This window comes from Microtus ochrogaster, chromosome 24, assembly GCF_000317375.1.
Source record: "Microtus ochrogaster isolate Prairie Vole_2 chromosome 24, MicOch1.0, whole genome shotgun sequence".
Classification (NCBI taxonomy): Eukaryota; Metazoa; Chordata; class Mammalia; order Rodentia; family Cricetidae; genus Microtus; species Microtus ochrogaster.
The window spans coordinates 2,538,352-2,557,086 of NC_022024.1; the positions used below are offsets into that span (position 1 = coordinate 2,538,352).

At 45.4% G+C, this 18,735-nt stretch overlaps 2 protein-coding genes across 2 annotated transcripts in view; one reads left to right on the forward strand and one right to left on the reverse strand.

Annotated features, from left to right (window-relative positions):
* Grip1 (glutamate receptor interacting protein 1) overlaps window positions 1–6,920 on the forward strand; it is a 263,579-nt gene extending 256,659 nt beyond the window's left edge. The window contains 2 exon segments of the mRNA XM_005357916.3: window positions 3,001–3,147; window positions 5,153–6,920. Coding sequence (XP_005357973.2) covers window positions 3,001–3,147; window positions 5,153–5,380 — 375 coding nt within the window. The 3' untranslated portion in view covers window positions 5,381–6,920.
* Window positions 6,921–12,758: 5,838 nt separating this feature from the next.
* The window catches only part of Helb (DNA helicase B), a 29,608-nt gene continuing 23,631 nt past the window's right edge, over window positions 12,759–18,735 (reverse strand). The window contains exon 13 of the mRNA XM_005357933.3: window positions 12,759–14,191. Within this exon, the coding sequence (XP_005357990.1) occupies window positions 14,021–14,191 (171 nt within the window). The 3' untranslated portion in view covers window positions 12,759–14,020. The remainder of the gene's footprint in view (window positions 14,192–18,735) is intronic.

Here is an 18,735-nt window from a genome sequence, read left to right on the forward strand (position 1 = left end):
CTCACACACACACTCACACATACACACACACCACTCTCACACACACACTCACATATATACACACACACATACACACACTTAGTCGAGACAATAACATCCTTTTTCCTGTTAAAACATCAAGTCTCATAGACGTTATAAGTATGGAGTTCAGCTTCCATTGACAATGGCCCTCCAGTTAGTGTCCCTCACAGTCCCCAAATCCAAGGTTCCAATCACAAGGTAGAGCAGGCTGGCTCCAGTATCAGAAGTGTGCTCTCTTATCATGGCTGTACAGTGTCACCAGCAAGCATCTTCCTGTCCAGCCGTGATGGCACTGGGCAGTGTGTAACTGCAGAGAACCTTGGCGGAGGGGGCTTTGAACCTAGAATTAAATCCCGCTTCGTGTTCACACACCTCCTCTGCACTGGCTTGTAAGCGTGTGGCTCGGTATGACCAGTTAGCCAGAGCACGGAATGCCAGAAAGCCATTTCCTTCTATTCAGCCCAATATACTGCCACATGACAGGCACCTGGTTAGAGCTTTGAAATAGGGCAGTGAACAAGAAGACACTACCTTTCTCCAGAAGCTGCAGCACATAGCTGAGCCCAGGGCACTAACAAAACTTAGACTTTTTCATGGTGCTATTTACTTTAGCCAAAGGTAAGCTGTCAGTCATGCCACTTAACTCCGCCCACATCGCCAGTGTGTGAGGTGTGGATTTTATTAGAATGCACACACACACACACACACACACACACACACCTTATTCAGTCCCAAGCCTTTTGGGGGGACCTGGGGGAAAGAGACTAGGAAGGTAGGAAGGATGGGATATTTAGATACCATAATTCCAGGACCCCAGGTGCCATGAATTATAAAACACCGTCCAGTTTAAGGCATTTACAAATGTGAACAACTACAAACACCTTCACCGTAGCATCGGAATAAGCATTCTGGTCACCTGTGGAGCATGCTGGTTAAGCTCTGGGCGTCTGGATTCTGACAGACCTGTCCCGCCATCCCTTACCTCTGTGGTCCTGGGCAGATTGCTTACCCTCCATAAAATTGAATTCCATCACCTCTGAAACGACTCTAACCACAGACCACAGAGCGGGCTGGTAAGTAGTATTGACCCAGGAAGCTTGATTGCTTTTTGTTCTGTTTGGTTTTGCTTTTAGCTTTCTATTCAGTGAAATAAAATCCCCACTCTGACCCCTTTTGCGTTTCCTTCAGTGGTCCATACCTCTCCTCAGTCAAATAACTGGATATAAAAATCTAAGCCTGCTGTAAAAGGTCTAGTTGTCGTGTTTGCCTTGTATAGCTCTGAGGGGTTTGCTTTTTTTCTACTATTTGACAGGAATGTGTGTGTGTGTGCATGTGTGTGTATGTGTGTGTGCGTGTGTGCGTGTGTAATGATTCGTTTGTGAAGTAAGCCCAGATCCTTGCTGAAATGTAATTAGACTTTGGAGGGCACCTAATCAACCTTAATAAAGCAGCACCCACCTCATAGCGCACGTGCATGGAAAGTGCCAAATGAGGAAGCTCAGTGTGGGTTTGACTCTCGTTTCTGTTATTTACTCCTGTTCCAACATTCAGCCCGATCTTTAGAACACGGTCAGGGGTTCAGGAAGCATTTTGTGGGTGTGCACATGGTTTTCTCTTTCACCTCAGGCTGCCTCTTGAAGAAGTGAAGCTGGGGGAGGGGTGGAGCTGTAGGGAGCTGCCCTCAGGTGTAGTGCAGGGTATCAGGTATACTGTGGGAGGGTAGACACTTTGAGCTGCTAAAAATGCTGGGCAAGTGAACAGAACTAGCCCATCCCCACATGACGTTTTATTAGGTTGCCTGGGGGTGTTCTAGAAAGAGCTCTGTTGATGAGCTGCATGGGCATCTCAGCAAATACAACAGCGTTTCATGGCGCACAGGTTCAAATGGAGAGATGGTGTAGAACACAGTATCTAGGAGAACACCAGGCTCGTGGGAGGCAGAAAAAGGTTATCCTTCAACATCGCTCATCCTGGCTTCCCTCCCAGCCTGAGGGCTGCTCCAGGGAGACATGAGACATCAAGCTGCCCGCTGTGTCCTATGCCTAAGAACTGAAATTTGCCAGGAGGAGGTGGAGTCTGGGGAGGTGGATTAGTAGGTAAGAGTAGTTCTTGCGATACAAGCCTGAGGACCTGAGTTCAGATCTCTAGCCCCCAAGAAAATGCCAGGTGTGGCAGTACATGCTTGTAACCCCAGTACCACATAGGGAACAGTAAGGGATAGAATTGATGGGACTTAATGACCAGTCAGCCTTGCTGGAAAACAGCAAGCTCCGGGTTCAGTGAGAGAACCTGTCTCAGGAGAATATAGTTGAGGATGATAGATCAGGGTACCAAGATACCTGACTTTGTCCTCTGACCTACAGAGAGAGAGAGAAGGGGGAGAGAGAGAGAATACACATGATGTGTTGCAAGAAAGGGCCACTTGTTCATTCTGGCCATCCGGCTAGCTTAGCCATGAAATAACCACACAGAAACTGTATTAATTAAATCACTGCTTGGCCCATTAGCGTCTTATTGGCTAATTCTTGCATCTTAATTTAACCCATTTCTATTAATCTGTGTATCACCAGGTGGCAGTGGCTTACCCGGTAATATTCAGCACATCTATCTCCAGCAGATCCATGGCGTCTCTCTGACTCTGCTTTCTTCTTCCCAGCATTCTGCTTAATTTTCTCCACCTACCGAAGTTCTGCTCTATCAACAGGGCCAAGGAAGCTTCTTTATTAACCAATGAAAGCAACCCAAAGACAAAAGGGCCTCCTACAGCAATGATGCACGCACTTTTTTAGTGAAGAGGAACAATAACAATAAGAGAAAAATGTGACTTATTTGTCCTCCTTTGGCAGCTCAGGTTGAGACTGTAGATTCCAAGGATGTTCTTGGGGTAGGAGCAAAATACCAGGGGTGAGTGTCTGACCCAAGAGATTCAGCAGCAAACGGCTCCTGCTCGGCTAACCTCCACATTTTTGCACTTTCCAGGTGACCTTATACAAGGACTCTGACATGGAGGACTTTGGGTTCAGTGTGGCAGATGGCCTGCTGGAGAAAGGAGTGTATGTCAAGAATATCCGCCCAGCTGGGCCAGGTGATCTTGGTGGCCTGAAGCCCTATGACAGGCTCTTACAGGTAAGACCTCAGAGGGAGTCCTGAATCCTTGCCTCTGACCTACGAGCAGCAATGCCCTCCAAATTCTCCTTCACACTCTGGACCCTTCTGCTCTCTTCTTGTCATTGCACTATGGCGCCAGCAGCAGCAAACAGCTGGATAAAGGAATCTATCTCAACTTCCTGAGTTTTCTGACACTGAGCTGTCCTTTCCGTTTGAATGTTTATTCCTCAAACCTCAGCCTAGATGTGGCCCTGGAGCTCGTTGAGCAGCCAGTCTAGCCAAACCACTAAGCTACAGTGTCAGTAAGAGGCCCCGTCTGAAAGAAAGAAAGGAGGAGAGCAAACCAGGACGATCCCTGCTATCTGTCGCTGGCCTCCACACAAAAACACATTCACATTCACATGTACCTACAACAGAGAGAGAGAGAGAGAGAGAGAGAGAGAGAGAGAGAGAGAGAGAGAGAGGAGGAGAGAGAGAAGCAATACAGTATTAGCGTGAATGAACAGGGACATGGTGGAGAAAGAAGCAGGTGTTCACGAGGAGACCAGGGAAGTGTAGCTAAATCTACCTGTTTTGGACAAAGTCTTTCGTAACTTCAGTCCATCCCGATGTGACACAGTTCGTAAGTTTCTGTTGTTTAAAGACGGTGTTCCAGCCAGGGCTAAAGGTTTCTGGAAGGAGGGGTTAGACAAAGGTATCCACAGTGAGCGCCTAGCTAGAAGGGGAAGAGAAGCATGGAGGGAGCATGGAAGACCTAAGAAAACAGTGGAGGATCAAAGCCCAGGGAAGCCGATTGCACCGTGAGAAACGAGGGCCCAGGTTTAACAGGGAATCAGGTACGAGAGTAGCCAGCAAGCCTGGTTTAATGAACAGCGACAGGGATTTGGATCTTTGACTTGGGTGATGGTTTAAAGACAAATTCTCCCAGTTGGCTGCCTGGGGGGTGGGCAGCCCTTGGATATGCAGAGTGCTAATGTAATACGCTTCTGTAACAGTTCAGTGTTGCTCAATAATGGATCCCGGACGGGAGAGCACCGTGAGCCAGTAGGGAAATCCTCTGTCCCCAAGTCACACAGACAAGAGCACCATGAGCCAATAGGGGAATCCTCTGTCCCCAAGTCACACAGACAAGAATGAAGAGTGAAGAAGAGAGAGGAGAGGAGGTGGCTCCTAGTTGTCTGCATTGGGAGCCTTCAAGTTTGGGGGCAAATGTCTGAGTGGTCCATTGAGGAAGTAGTGGAAGCAGGAAGCAGCCAGAGACGAGGCAAAGATGCCCCATGTGTTCATCTCTAGCCAACAGCTGGAGACATGGATGTGGTGTTCTTCTCAGGCCCGGGCAGCAACCTTTGCCGTCGTTTGTTACATCAGAGGAGAGCTAGGGGACAGGCAGATGTCTGGAGGAGCAAGCTGCCAGCAGCCAAGGGGCTGAGGACGCTTCGGTTCCCAGAGTTTAAACTGGGTCCCTCAAAGCACCCCACACTTGTCCTAAAAAGCAGGGGAGAGGATGGGAAGCCAGGACTGGGAATGAACGTAGGTGATTTTAACAAGCGCTGCTGAGGGGTGGGGATTACAACTCCATCGTAGAGTGTTGGTCTGATTGTGTGACCCCGAGGTTCAATTCCCCAGTTCACAGTGTTGAAAGAGAATTGGAGTGCCTACAGCATGTGTCAGTTGAGGGGGTGGGTTTGTTCTTAATTGAGGTAGCTCTATGCATCATGGCAGCCAGACTTGCCGGAGCCCTTGCCCACCGCTAGTCTACAGCAAAGCAGCTCTCCACTCTACGCTGCTTTCTTCTGCTGTAAACTGGGGTAGCATGGACCAACAGGAGACTGACGGGGTGATCTTAGTGCGGGGACAGAAGGATGTTGCCTTGCTTTTCAGCTCCCAACAGGCAGTGGCAGAGGATAAACAGTGAACCAAGTAGCCAAACGGCGTGGTCCCCCTTGGGATTCAGCCGCTGGCCTCTGGGTTTGGGAGCAGTGGCTGCACTGGTCATTGAAAGTGGCTCTTCTTGGCCTGGCAGGTTAACCACGTCCGGACGAGAGACTTTGACTGCTGCCTGGTCGTGCCGCTCATAGCTGAATCTGGCAACAAGCTGGACCTGGTCATTAGCAGAAACCCACTGGCCTCCCAGAAGTCAACAGAACAGCAGGCTCTGCCAGGAGACTGGAGTGGACAGAACAGCGCTTTCTTCCCACAGCCCAGCCACGGTGGTAATCTAGAGACCCGAGAACCCACTAACACTTTATAGCAACACCTTCACAAAGCAGGACAAAGACAATATCTACATGGTGCTAAAAATCCCTTTAAGATTTCTGTGACAGCTGAGGCACAGAGAGTCGCTTGGAATTAAGTGCAAGCACAGGGGTCTTTTAAATGTCCCTCATGGCTCATGTTCACACCCCTTCCCAACTTGAAGAGGTCTCTTTTACCATGGCCGCTCCAGTAACTGGCAGGCCTTTCTCTGACAGGCCCAATGGTAGAGAATCAAAAGGAAGCAGCCCGCCCCCTTCCCACGACTTAAGATCAGAGAAAACATTTTTACAGTTCATCTTCCTGTCACTTTTTACAGAAACATCGTTTGACAAAATTCTCTATGATAATTTCCCTAAGGATGTGTTTCTTACTCTACAGCCATTAACGTAAGAACAGAAGCAACGTGGATTCACATAGAGCTAGCTCTGCTAGGGGAGCAGATGGGTCAACCGCTAGGCCTGCCACAGTGGGAGGGGTGCGGGTATAGCATTAGGTTTTCTTAAAACGTTTCCACAACGATGCACGCAGGAGATCATAATAGGTGGTGGTAAATGTAGGAATGATTTTAACTAAGATGTATGCTACTCCCCATGCAACGGATGATCAAACAGGATATGTCTTGTGACCTGTTTTTTTCCCCCCTTTAAGACACATTTTTTTAAATAGTTGAAACTCTCTGATAATGAATTAGAATGTGTAGTAACACGGAGAATTAGTGATATGATCCTATTTTTAAAATCCCAAGACTAAAGAATTTAAGAATGAATGAAGAGTTTAATGAAATGAGGTTCACTTTATGGGTAGGCCACTAGAACTCATCTAGCTCATGTTTGCAGATCGGCACACCGAGGGTACACAGCACACGTACTTAACGACACGGGGCTACCTTTTGTTCTGAGCCATGCCACTTGCTGAACTTGTAAATACATCTTCACAAAATCTCATTGCCAATCACCCTCCCCAAAGCAATAAAATAACAGTGACAGTTGCTTTAATGTTTGTTGGCAACTGTTGTCATTTGTTCAGATATTTTGAATAGCTATACTAATAACTGTTATTTGGTAAATATTAAAAAATATAGAGATCTGTATATTGATGGTAGAATATCAAAGCAATTATTTTCCAAACATGTTCATTTTGGTCACTAATACACCCACACAGACAAAGCATCCAAACACTGTGTCCTTTGTTTAAGGAAAATGATTCATCTTTTTCTGTGCAAAGAAACATATGATTTCAAACACATTTCAGAACTGCCAGGGCAAGAAAGTATAGAACAGAATCCTGTTAAGGAAAAAAAAATAAAAAAAGATCATGAGTCACTTAAATATGTATTTTTGTTTGTAACAAACAAGTATTAAACTGTAAAGTATTTTTGTACAAATTTAATACTTTAATAGCATGGTATTTATCGTCTATGTATGGTTTTGGGGAATTCAAAATTGTTGCAAATATTTGTATGAAAAAAAAAATCCTCTACCAAATGGAATAAACAGTGATTTTAAAAAGCCAAAATAAAAAAAAAATTACCTGCATTTTTGGTGCATTGACTGTAATTCAGTGTCCCAGGCTGAACACTGCAATGTTCATTTCCAGCTTCCCAAAGGAGGGAAGAGTCTCTGTCAACTCGGAGATCACTAAGGATGAATGAGAGAATGAGCTATGAGGTCAGATCTGGGTTTGGATGCCAACGCTAGTGCTCAAAATGTGGTGTGAATTTACCTCCTGGCAGCGGCTTCCCCACGTGGGACACCAGAGAGCCTACAGCCCATGCTTTTAAATATACAAGAAAGGGCGGAGAACACCTGCACACAGCAACGCCTTTGAAACCAGTGTGGCATTCACTTTAGGGGACCATGATCATTCCTGACTCACAGGTGCGACATCTGCCCATAGGAAACACAGCGTGCATTCTTGGAGGCACATTTACATCAGTTATTAAAATGCATCCTTTAACTATGATATCTTTTAAAAACTACATCAGGAGTCTCAACACGGCTCTGTAAATTCACTTTCATTTTTATAAAATTACATCCAGTATGCACAGGTCACATTATAAACACATGGCAGTCACATGACCCCAAGTGAAGCTCCATTTTTTAATTTGTAATTATTATTATTATTATTATTGTAGAGCCCAAACCCAAACAACTGTAGCATAAGGTCTGTACAGCAACTTGAGGTGAAAATCAAGGCAAGGAAGTGTGTCCAGAGCCAATGCTGTCAACTAAAATGAGGATGAGCTCATGTGAAAGGCTGAGATGAAGTAGAACAACGAATCGATGGCCAATGACTGTTAGAAACAATGAAAATAGAGTCCAGAGATCTCGGGTAGTCGTTTCCAAACACAGTGACCAGCTTCAGTGTCATACAGTGAGTATGGCCATCCAGGGAGGCCAGCATGGGAAACTTGTGCGACCCTGGCCACTGGTGGCATCGAGCCAGGTGCTCAGCCATGGTAGTGAGTCCTTGAGTCTTCACGGGCTGCGAAGAACCAGCATTTGCTTCACATCCCCACTTTAGGCTCCAGACAATACTCTCTTCCAGTGACAGCTGCCAGAATACTGAGTTAGGTTAACTAGGTGTATTTTGACCCAACAGTACAGACATCGTATAAAAGCTAGTTCCTGCCAAGTGTAGAGGAGCATGCCCTTAGGCCCAGACTCTGGAGCAGAGACAGGCAGATTTCTGTGATCTAGAGTGACTTCCAGGCCAGCCAGGGGCTATGTTGAGACCCAGTTACATATAATTTGTTTCACTGTGTTTTAAGGAAAGCGGGCTAATTTAAATATCCCCTTGATGGCATTGAAGCTGTGAGTTCTATATTTGGAGTACAGCTATAGTTGACGTTTTCTATCTACTAGTTTGATAGCTCCTATTCCCTCCTCTATACCCACCAACCTCTGTGCTCCAGAAAATGGGCACCAGCAGGAACCATCCTTTCCACATCACCATAGTAAGCCACAGACTGCCACCCACTCCTGTGCCAATTATTTCTTCCTCAGTTGTTCCGAAATGATGAGCTGAACAGTCAGTCATCCACAGGGCAATCTGATAGAATAACAAACTCTTTCCCAAGACCCTGAACTCTGACTAACTCTCATGTCAGCCAGAATACTACTCCCTAAAGGCCCTTCCTAGGATAAATGAGAGAGTGAAAGCTAACACATTCTCCATGATAAAAACAACAGGGAACAGTCCCTGGAACTTTCAAAACATAATTCGGGGGGCTGGAGAGATGGTTCAGCAGTTAAGAGCACATACCGCACTTGCAAAGGTTCCCAGGACCCAGGTCAGGCAGCTCACGACTTCCATGGGGACCCAACACCTCTGGCCTCCTCAGGCATCTGCACTCACATGCATGTTTCTACATGCATGTGCAGACACACACACGCATGCACACACACACACACACACACACAAATATAGTAAAAGTAGATCTTTAAATTTTCTACATATTTTGTAAACTATAAGCTGGACTCACCAGCGGGAGAAGGGGCTCTCCAGTTATCAGGAGTGCAAGGCGAGCCCTGCTACCTGCCTTACAGGAACAGCAGATTACGGAGGACTATTCTGATCACCAGTCAAGTGGCAAATGACTTAGACAAACTCCTCAAGATTCGAACCCTCAAAACTGAGTCTCTGAAACACAAATGGACCTGGATTTGAAACAGAAAGTCTAGACGAGGAAGTCTTGACTTACAGTTCCAAGAAGATGTAACTACTGAAACTTGCTACAAAGAAAAGCCCAAATCCAGATGGTTTCACTTAGGAATCCCCAAGCATTTCAAGAAGATCAAGCACCACTTCTTCACAAACTAGAGAGTGTGGAATGTTTCTCCATTCGTTCTTGTGGCCAACATTACCCTGATGTCAACACCAGACAAAGAAAATACCCACTCACATCACCTAAGATTGTCGGGGACAAAATCCCCAGCAGGGCCCTGTAAACTGAACCAGCAGTGGTTTTTGTTTTTTGTTGTATCCTAGAGAAAGTCTGTTTGGGTTAACATCCAAAAAACAAAATCAGCACATTATACCATAGCCATATAATGAAGGCTAAAACTATATCGTCACAGTAGAAACAGGAAAAAAAAAAATCGATAAAAATTCCCTCCATAAAAACATACAACAAACTAGCAACAGAGAGAAATCCTGGTCTTAAAGAGCATGAAAAAAAAAGTTCACTGCTAACAAGAGATGGTAAAAGATTGAATTCTTCCTCCAGTGCTATTTGGAGGCCATGCCGAATCCTCTCTCCCTCACCCAAGGCCTGTGTGTTTAAGGTTTGGTCTCCAGAGTAGTCCTACTGGGAAGTGCTGTGGACCCTTAGGGTGTGAGGCCTTGGGGGGTATCCTTCAGTGACTAACTTTGATTTCAAAAAGGATTGTGGGGCTCAGTCCTGCCTAGTTTCTCGTCACAAGGCGAGGAGTTTGCACTATGACACAACCTCCACCATGATGAACGATGGTCCCCGTCACTGGAGATACGTAGACTTTGGAACTGGGAACCAAATGAGCTTTGTCTTCATGATTCACTACAGTGACAGCTGACAAATACGCCTTAATGTCAGGAACACAGCAAGGCTCTCCACATTTGTGCCTTCTCTACAACGGTGCACGCAGAGCTTCTGGTGAGGGTGTTAGGCAAGACAACATAAAATGCACCCAGATTGGAAAGAGAGAATTCAAGTGACACCTGCCTGTAGATGAAATGTCATCAGAAAACTCCGAGGAATCCACCAAAACCTACCAGAATCAACCAGTTCGCCAAGGCCAGTATACAAAAAACGTTTGCTTCTGTGGAGTAACAAGGGACCAACCAAAAATCATGACAAGGGCTGAGGAGACAACGTAGTGAATGCTTGTCACACAAGCATGGTGCGCTCTGAGGTTTTCTTTCAAAGCCCAGCTAGAAACCACTGCTCAGGAGGAGGAGACAAGCCAACCCTGGGGCTCACTGGACACCCGACAAGCCAGGGATCTGAAGGTAACAAACAAACAAACAAAAACAAGGGGGATAGCCCCTGAGGAACCCCTGAGGCTGCTCTCCCGCCTCCTCTGTGTGTGCGTGTACACCTGCACAAAGACAAAAACACGCACGGAAACGATTTCAATTTAATCATATCGAAAAGAAGAGAAATTTAAAAGTAAACCTCACCTAAAGTCACTACATAAATTTAGAATTATTAGATGGGACGCTCTAAACTCCAAAGAGGGCCCTGACAGTGAGGGAAGAGAGTCCCTGTAGTTCCTAAGAGTCGAAGTTAAAATGAGGTCGATCCAATCCTAAAACTTGTCTCTAAGGTTCAACCCCCACCAGATTTCTAGCTGCCTTCTTCACAAAACCTGGAAGCACACAGAAATGCAGAGAATCCAGGTGACAATGGCGCACGCCTTTAATCTCAGCACTCTTGAGGCAGAGGCAAGAGGATCTCTCTGACTTGGAGGCCAGCCTGGTCTACATAGCAAGTTCCAGGCCAACCAGGGCTCGTGTGAGGCCAGGTCTTAAAAAGAAAACAACAACAAAACTCCAAGGGACCCAGAACAACTAAAACAATCTTATAAAAGAACAGCCATGTTAGAAGGCTTGTGCTTGACTTCAAATCTTACAGTACTACAGTCTACAGTACTGAAGTCAGCATGCTGTGGTATTTTCACACAAGCCAACATACAGATCTGTGGGGTACAACTAGAAAGCCATAAACACACTGTCACACGGGCAACTGACTTTTGACAAGGATATGGAGACAAGCAACAGGGGAAAAGACAATCTCTTTAATAGAGATCAAACACTTGGATAGCCACCTGCAAAAAAATGAACCAAGACCCCTTTGTCACACCTTATGCAAAGGCTAACTAAAAGTGAATCTGACATCTAAACAAGTCCAAAAACTGTTAGATGCTTAGAAGAAAAACACAGAGCTAAATCTGCACAGGCCATGGTGTGCAGGCTATAACACCAAAAATACCGCAAGCAATAGCATCCCACAGTGGGCATCGCTAGAATCAAAAACATGTCCTTCAATATAAAACCTCACAGAACAAGAGGGGGAAATGCAGGTCATTTGTTTTGTTTTTGTTTTTTATAAAGGACTCACATGTAGACTGTATCAGGAACTCTCCGATTTTGACATTAACCTAATAGTCAAAACATAGAAATAGATTTTTTTCTCCAAAGACCACAAATCAAAATCAGAATGAAATACGTTGTCCTACTCCATAATGGTCATTCAGTTAAAAAGGGGGCGGGGCGTTGGTGGCGGTGCACTCCTTTAATTGCGGAAGGCAGAGGCAGGCGGATCTCTGTGAATTTGAGACCAGTCTGTTCTTCAAGAGCTAATTCCAGGACAGCTAAGGCTGTGACATAGAGAAGCCCTGTCTAGAAAAACAAAACAAAAAAGGTACATGGCTTAGAGAAAGATCACCTGCTACACAAGCTGAAGGACCTGAGTTCAAATCTCAGAACCCATGCAAAATGCAGGCTGTGATCATGCATAGCTGTAACCCTAATGCTGAGGAGACAGAACGGAAGAAGGAGAGTTCCTGACCACTGACAGACCCCATCATAAGGGCCTAAGGCAGTAATGGAGCAGAACATTCTACATCCTCCTTCCTATTCAATTAGGTGCATGCACCCTCCCCCAAACACACACAGGTCCACATACTCCATACATACATGCACGCACGCACACACACATACACACGCACACACGCACTGGAGAAATTGGAATTTTCACAACTACCAGCGACACTATAAAATGCTAACTGCTGAAGAGTCTAAAGACAGACTTATTATATAACCCAGCAATTCTACCTAGTGACATAATCCAAAAACACGAAAACATTTATCTATACACAAAAATGTTTACACAAAGTGATCAGAGTAGTATTAATTATAACAGCCAGAGTAGAAATCACCCTGTCAACCCAACATGCAATATAGCCATACAAAGGAATTATTTAGTAATGAGTGAGTTGAATTACCAATATAGTACTGATACGATGTTGGTAAAATCTGAATAGCATTGTCATGTTCAAAAGGACCTCATATTGTCTTCACTTACAGGAACTGTGCAGTATAGGCAAAACCACAAAGACAAATCAGTTAGCTAGAGTAAATGAGTAGATTATGCTTAGTGGGGTGTAAGCTTAGGAGGTCACGAAAGTGCCCTAAGATGGATTGTAGTGAGTTTCACAATTCATTCACTACACTAAAAGCTACTAAACTGTATTCATTAAGTGAGTAAATTTTATAGAATTTGTTCACAACACTATTGAAAACATTAAGTTAATGAGTACTTAACTTTTTATTTTACCATTCATCTTGGTTCCTTGTGTTATTATAAACAAAAAACAGACTAGGCAACTTAGTAAAGCAAAGAGTGAATTTATTGCTCACAAAGGTGTATCCCGGAGACCCCGATGACTAGAACCATAGAACAGCAACAAAAGAATGTTACAATCAGAAGAGGGACACAATTGTTATTGTTTGTTTGTTCCCCAGTACATAGACAAGTTAGTTTAGGGCTAGAGTTGCAATTTAGTAGTAAAGTACTTGCTTAAAGCCCAAAATGAAAGGAAAAGAGAGAAAAATGTCCCCGCGCTATACCAGCAATCCAACAGGAAAACAGCCGAGCATGTGAAAATGAAGCGATGTGCACACATTAACTAAATATTCCGTTGCCAGGAGTGTCTGTATGATCTGAGCTCTGGAGAGTGGCAATTTATAACACGATGAGAACTGCAATGAAGCAGCCAGACAAGGTGTGTGTGTGGCCAGTGTGCACCTCTAATGGGGACCTGTCATCCCCGGGCAAAACACAGCAAAAATAAAAACAAAAACAAGAGATCTCAGGACAGCAAAAAAGTGACATTCACCAGGCATCCACTACTGCCGCAAAACCCATGTTTGGGGAGACACATTCAAACCACAGCACCACTTGGCAATAAATATTTTTTAAAAACGTACTGCTTGGCAATAAATACTTTTTAAAAAACCAATCTACTTTAAGAGAAAGGTTCCCTATAATGGGATATAATCAAAACATACCCCCAACTAGAAAAGGCAAATCCAAAAAAAAGTCCCAAGGATGCTGAGTCCCAGGAACAGGGATGAAGTGAGTGATGGCCTTGTATCGACACCTCTGTGGCAAACACGGCACCCCTGGATGTGTGAGTATCAACAGGTACAATTAGCCCACCTTTGCTACTTTGGGGTACCAGCAATGATGATCCACAGTGGTCAAGCAGCTTATCACAGAACATATGACATCCCTAAAACGGGAGAGTTCTAAACACACAGCATCTTTTTCCATAATCTCCATCCAGTGTTAACTGTTCTCATGGGGACAGAGGAGGAAATCGTCGTGGCTATCAGGAGAATTTAAAATATCTGCTTTTAAATTCAGATTTAAAAATACAAATAAAAATTTCTTTTGGAGCAAATACCCAAAATACAAATGCCAAAAAATAAAATCCCAGTTATAGCTATCTTCTTATGGCTTGAAACACTGAGGCTAAAATAGCCACTGTGCCTTGAAAGGAAAAATAATTATTCTTTCTGTTTGGAGGTTTTCATTGTGGTGTTGCCTGAACATCGCGGTCTTGTGATGTTGCCCAGGCTGGCCTGGAACTCAAGATTGTCCTGTGTCCGCTTCCTGACTGCTGGGATTATCGATGTGAGCCACCACATCTGACTCAACCATTTCTTGGTCGTCAGTGGGTTTGAAAAGTTGTCTGCGAATTGGGTTATTCAACCTCAAATTCTGAAATACAGAAGACACCTGTGGAGACGGTTTTTCAACCTGTTTGGAAATAAAAATAAAGTTAATTTTATAAAAACACACCTTGCCTACCATAGGCACTCCCATTCCCCCCGACTGCTTCTAAAGGAGAGAGAATGCACTCCTCACAATCGTTGAAGGCTTGAGCTACCTACCAATGCTCTATCTGCTCCTTGAGGATCACATCTGCTCCTGCCCCCTGTGGCATCCCCTGTAGCCAGCTAAGGGTCTGGCATGGAGAAGGAACTGTGTATTGCCTAAACATAGGCATCTAAGTTCTAAAAGCAAGGGATGGGGCTTACTATCTAATATGGGAGCAAGGCACAGAATTACAATGAAGGTTCCCTGTGCAAACATTAAGAATCTGAAGATGGAAATGAGTCCCTAAGGCACACAGTCCTGATGGCTGCCAGGCTGCACACCCTTCATGTCCCTAGTGATGCCCAAGTAGCATCCACGAGGACACCGTGGTCCTCAGTTTTTACCATCATAGGAAAAAGGAAAAGAAACACAACACATTTCGACAATGCTATCCCTGTCCATTTAAGTTTGGGCGTGGTTATTCAACCACTTGTGCCAACTTGCCTGAACTTCTGGAACCTGGATTTTGTCATACATTATTCTAGGCATTCCCACAGAGGCATAGCTGAATGAAATATTCAAGTTGGTGAATCTCTGATATGTGGATTACCTCTGCAAGGTGGGTGGACCTCATCCAGTCGCTTGAAAACCATAACATGAAAAAGACCAAGACCCTTGTTCCTCGAGGACAGCCTGTGGCTGCCTGCCTTAACACTAAAGCTGCAGCACTGTCTACATGTGGTTCTATAAACTCTCCCTTGCAGGACTCCGCAATCACTTGAACAGGTTTCTTCCGATGCCGTCTACTGGGACAGACACTCGGAGAGACAGATGGACCATGCAAATGGCTCTGTTTCCTGAAAAACTGACCAATACAGGGGCTGACCTTCCCTCGGCCATTATGATTGTCTTATCTAGCTTGCTTTTTATATTACAATGTGAATTTTACAAAAACTTATTTTCTGGAAATAACTGTTTTATCTGATAAATTTGGCAGTGTTGGCTCAGATCAGATATTTGTATCAAAAAGAACAACTGTATTTTTATTTTTCTACTTTTGAAGCAGGCAAGATAACAGGTCAACATTTCCCCTCAGGATTTTTTTTTTTAAACCCAACACCGTTAATGTACTAGGAAGCATGGAAGCAAAGAGGGGTCCGCTCATTAGTAGTGCCATGCAGACCATGATGACATCTGGGCCAATGATGAACTATATATAATATAATAGCAGTCCCCTACAGTCAAAATGGAGCTAAAAGTTTCCTATTGCCTCATGCAGGGCTATAACCACAGATTTGCGCAGTCAGTGACATAAACCTGCCGATGTGGAAATGCAGCTATGCTTCTAGCTGATGCTTTTATGGTCAACTTTGACTTTTATCACTAATTCAGAGTTCTCAACTTGTGGGCGGTGACCCCTCTAAGGGTGGACTGACCCTTTCACAGGGTCACCTAAGACCATCGGAAAGTACAGATTGCAATTCGTAACAGTGGCAAAGTTACAATTAATAAAGTAGCAACAAAAATAATTTCATGGTTGGGGGGTCACGACAACATTGTTAGGAGGGTCGCAAACTACTGATTTCGAGTGTGATCCATGCACACTTTCTTACCCCGGGAAAGAGCATATGACACAGTTTTACTGTGTCTCCTATTGCACCTACGTGGGTGTGAGCACACACTGACAGTATTTGCACAACAAGGGCTCGGCCGCCTAAGGAGGTATTTCTCAAAATATATCCTGGTAGTACAGCCGTATATGTCTCCGTGTGTTGAATTTAAAGCTGGGGTGGCTCGTGGGTAAAAATGTGAATTTGAAGGAAGGACATATGGACAGCCCTTCTCACTTTTTTTCTTTCAAAAATGATATATTCTTCTAGAGTTATGGAAAGACAGAAGTGTCTAATCTACCAGTCCTAACATTCTGAATTCTGTTTCCCCATTTGCAGGGATTCCTGTAGACGCCGTATACTTTTGGCAAAGCCTGTGAGAAAGAAGAACATCTCCTCCCACGAGCACACTTTGGGCCGATGTCATCGTGCAAGGACGTGAGCCAGCACACAACAGTCCCCAATCACTCTTATGTTCGCAGATCTGCAATACTGGCCTTGGTCCAAGTCAGAGGCTCCAGGAGACTCAGGACTAGGGCTGAACAACACTGCCAATTTCTCTTTGTTCCACCCCCACCCACTGTTGGTGAGAAGAAATATAACTCAAGAAACTTTTTTTGAAGGCTCTTTCTTTACAATTGCCCTCTACTGGTCTGGTCAGAAGCCTAGCTTCAGGGCCTTTGCAAGCTTACTTTGGGGTGGGGGTGGGGGGGAAGGGTATCACACTAAGATGGAAATGGAGCATCAAAGGTCACCTCTGCACCGGGTGTGGAATGAGGCTTAGAGTCACCATGGAAGAAAAAGGACTGTCCCTTTCTCCACAAAACTGTTGCTTATCCTTTTTACTAATTCCGACTACTGATACCTGGAGCCTATGCCCAGGCCAAACACATGCGTGCCACTCCTGACCCAATGCCAGCTACACCTGACTCATTTTTAGGACTCGGCTCAGCCCCTTAGCATCTCTCCTGCCCTGTGGTAAGTACCTGACAGCTAGACAAATCACTGTGCCCAGGGTTTCTGGATGCCAAGAACTTAAGAGTTTTTCCCTGATCACCATCCATTACACCAAGGCCAAGGTCACCTCCTTGAATTTCAATTCACAAGCACTTACAAGGATCCCAGGAATCTCCACTCCAATAGGAAGAATGGGCAGTCTCTTTAAGAGTCCGTCCACCAGTCCCAACTGCCCTGGGTCCACAGTCCTGACTGCCCTGGGTCTGCAGTCCGTCCATCCGTCCCGACTGCCCTGGGTCTGCAGTCCGTCCATCCGTCCCGACTGCCCTGGGTCTGCAGTCCGTCCATCCGTCCCGACTGCCCTGGGTCTGCAGCACTACCTCTCAACTGTGTACCCTGTTCTCCCAATCTGCTATCTCCTCAGTTGAACTCTTTGTCAGGCAGACTCTTAGAGAATCTGTTATATGCCCCGTGCCTTCTTCAGGCAGGGGACATGAGTGTCACCTGCAGAACCTGGGCAGGTTCATCAGCACTCACTCTGAACTCGGCTTTGCTGAACCCCACCCAGCAAATCTGTGGCAAGTTCATAAATCAAGCGGTAAGCTTCTCTTGAACCCATATTTAGAAGTCATTTAAGACCCCTCATTTCTAAGCGGAGCAACTATTACTGCCTGCCGGAGGAGACATGCTATTTCCTCAGACGAGGTCTTGTATCTTTTTGAGCTCAGTAAATGGATTTGCGGCCATTTCCCAAACTGCTTCAGCCAGAAGGCAGGGACTTTCGGGAGTATTCTTATTTGCCTCCTCCCATCCAGTCAGCCGGTTGCCGGCTACATCTCCAAAATATAAAAGCCAAAAGGAAGAGGTAAGAAACAACTTTGATTCCTTTCGTGTGAATTGGTGAACAAAAACAGTAGATTGACTGAAGCCGAGAGGTGACAGTAGAAATCCCACGGTGCTAGGAGCGAGTCTAGACTGAGAGAGGCACAGTGAGCCTTCACCCCAAGGAACACAGCTGAGCACCCAAGGGAGTGGAGTGTGGGGGATGGGGGGGCAGACAACCAATCACCTCCAGTGAGGGAAACACCCACACCTAGGCAGAGCGGGGATGTTTCTCAAAAAGCTACCTCATGGGGTGTCAGTCACACTAGGAGAAAGGGGGTTGAAATAGAACCGAGACAAAGGTGTTAGGCTGTATGGTTCCACAACACCCATTTCTAGGAGTAAAGACACAAAGGAAGTGGTTCCTGGACTCTCTTCAGTGAGTGAGTCATGAAGTTACTTCCTAACTTGCCTGCAGCCCACACATGTGTGAAAAAGAATCTCTACTTGCTTACCCAGAGTTCCCAGCGCCTACATCATGGCAGCCACTTAAACACCCAGGCAAAGGGGATGACTGAAACTGTGAGAAAACAGTGTGTCCTCAAGGCCTTCAGAGATGGCCCAGCTAAGGGGTGTGTGGGAGGAAAGCAGGGGAAATGGAGTGGAGCAGTGAAGGCGCTTCTCACGTTAGCACAGAATAAGGTCACGTGAACAGAGAGAACGAGACCGTGAACCAGTAGCCACACTCAAACTACAAACGGCCAAGGAAGAGCCAAGAGCTAGACCTAAGGGAAGGCTCCAGAAGTGTGTGAGAAGACTGGAAGCAACCAGTGTAAGAAAGCTGTGGCAACAGCGTGATTGCAGCCTGCAAAGCCAGAGATAACTGACAGGGAGGACAGGAAGGCAGGTATAGAGTGGGAAGCTTTCTCACAGAATATGACAGTCAGCCATCAATCCATCCGTCAGTGGGAGCACCCTGGAGTGGCTGCCTCAGGAAGGGTGAGAAAAGGGCCAGCACCAAGAAGACACAGTAGGGAGACTTTGGAAGAGGTGAGACACAGCAGCCTCAGGGTTCTGCAGCACAGTGATGCCCTA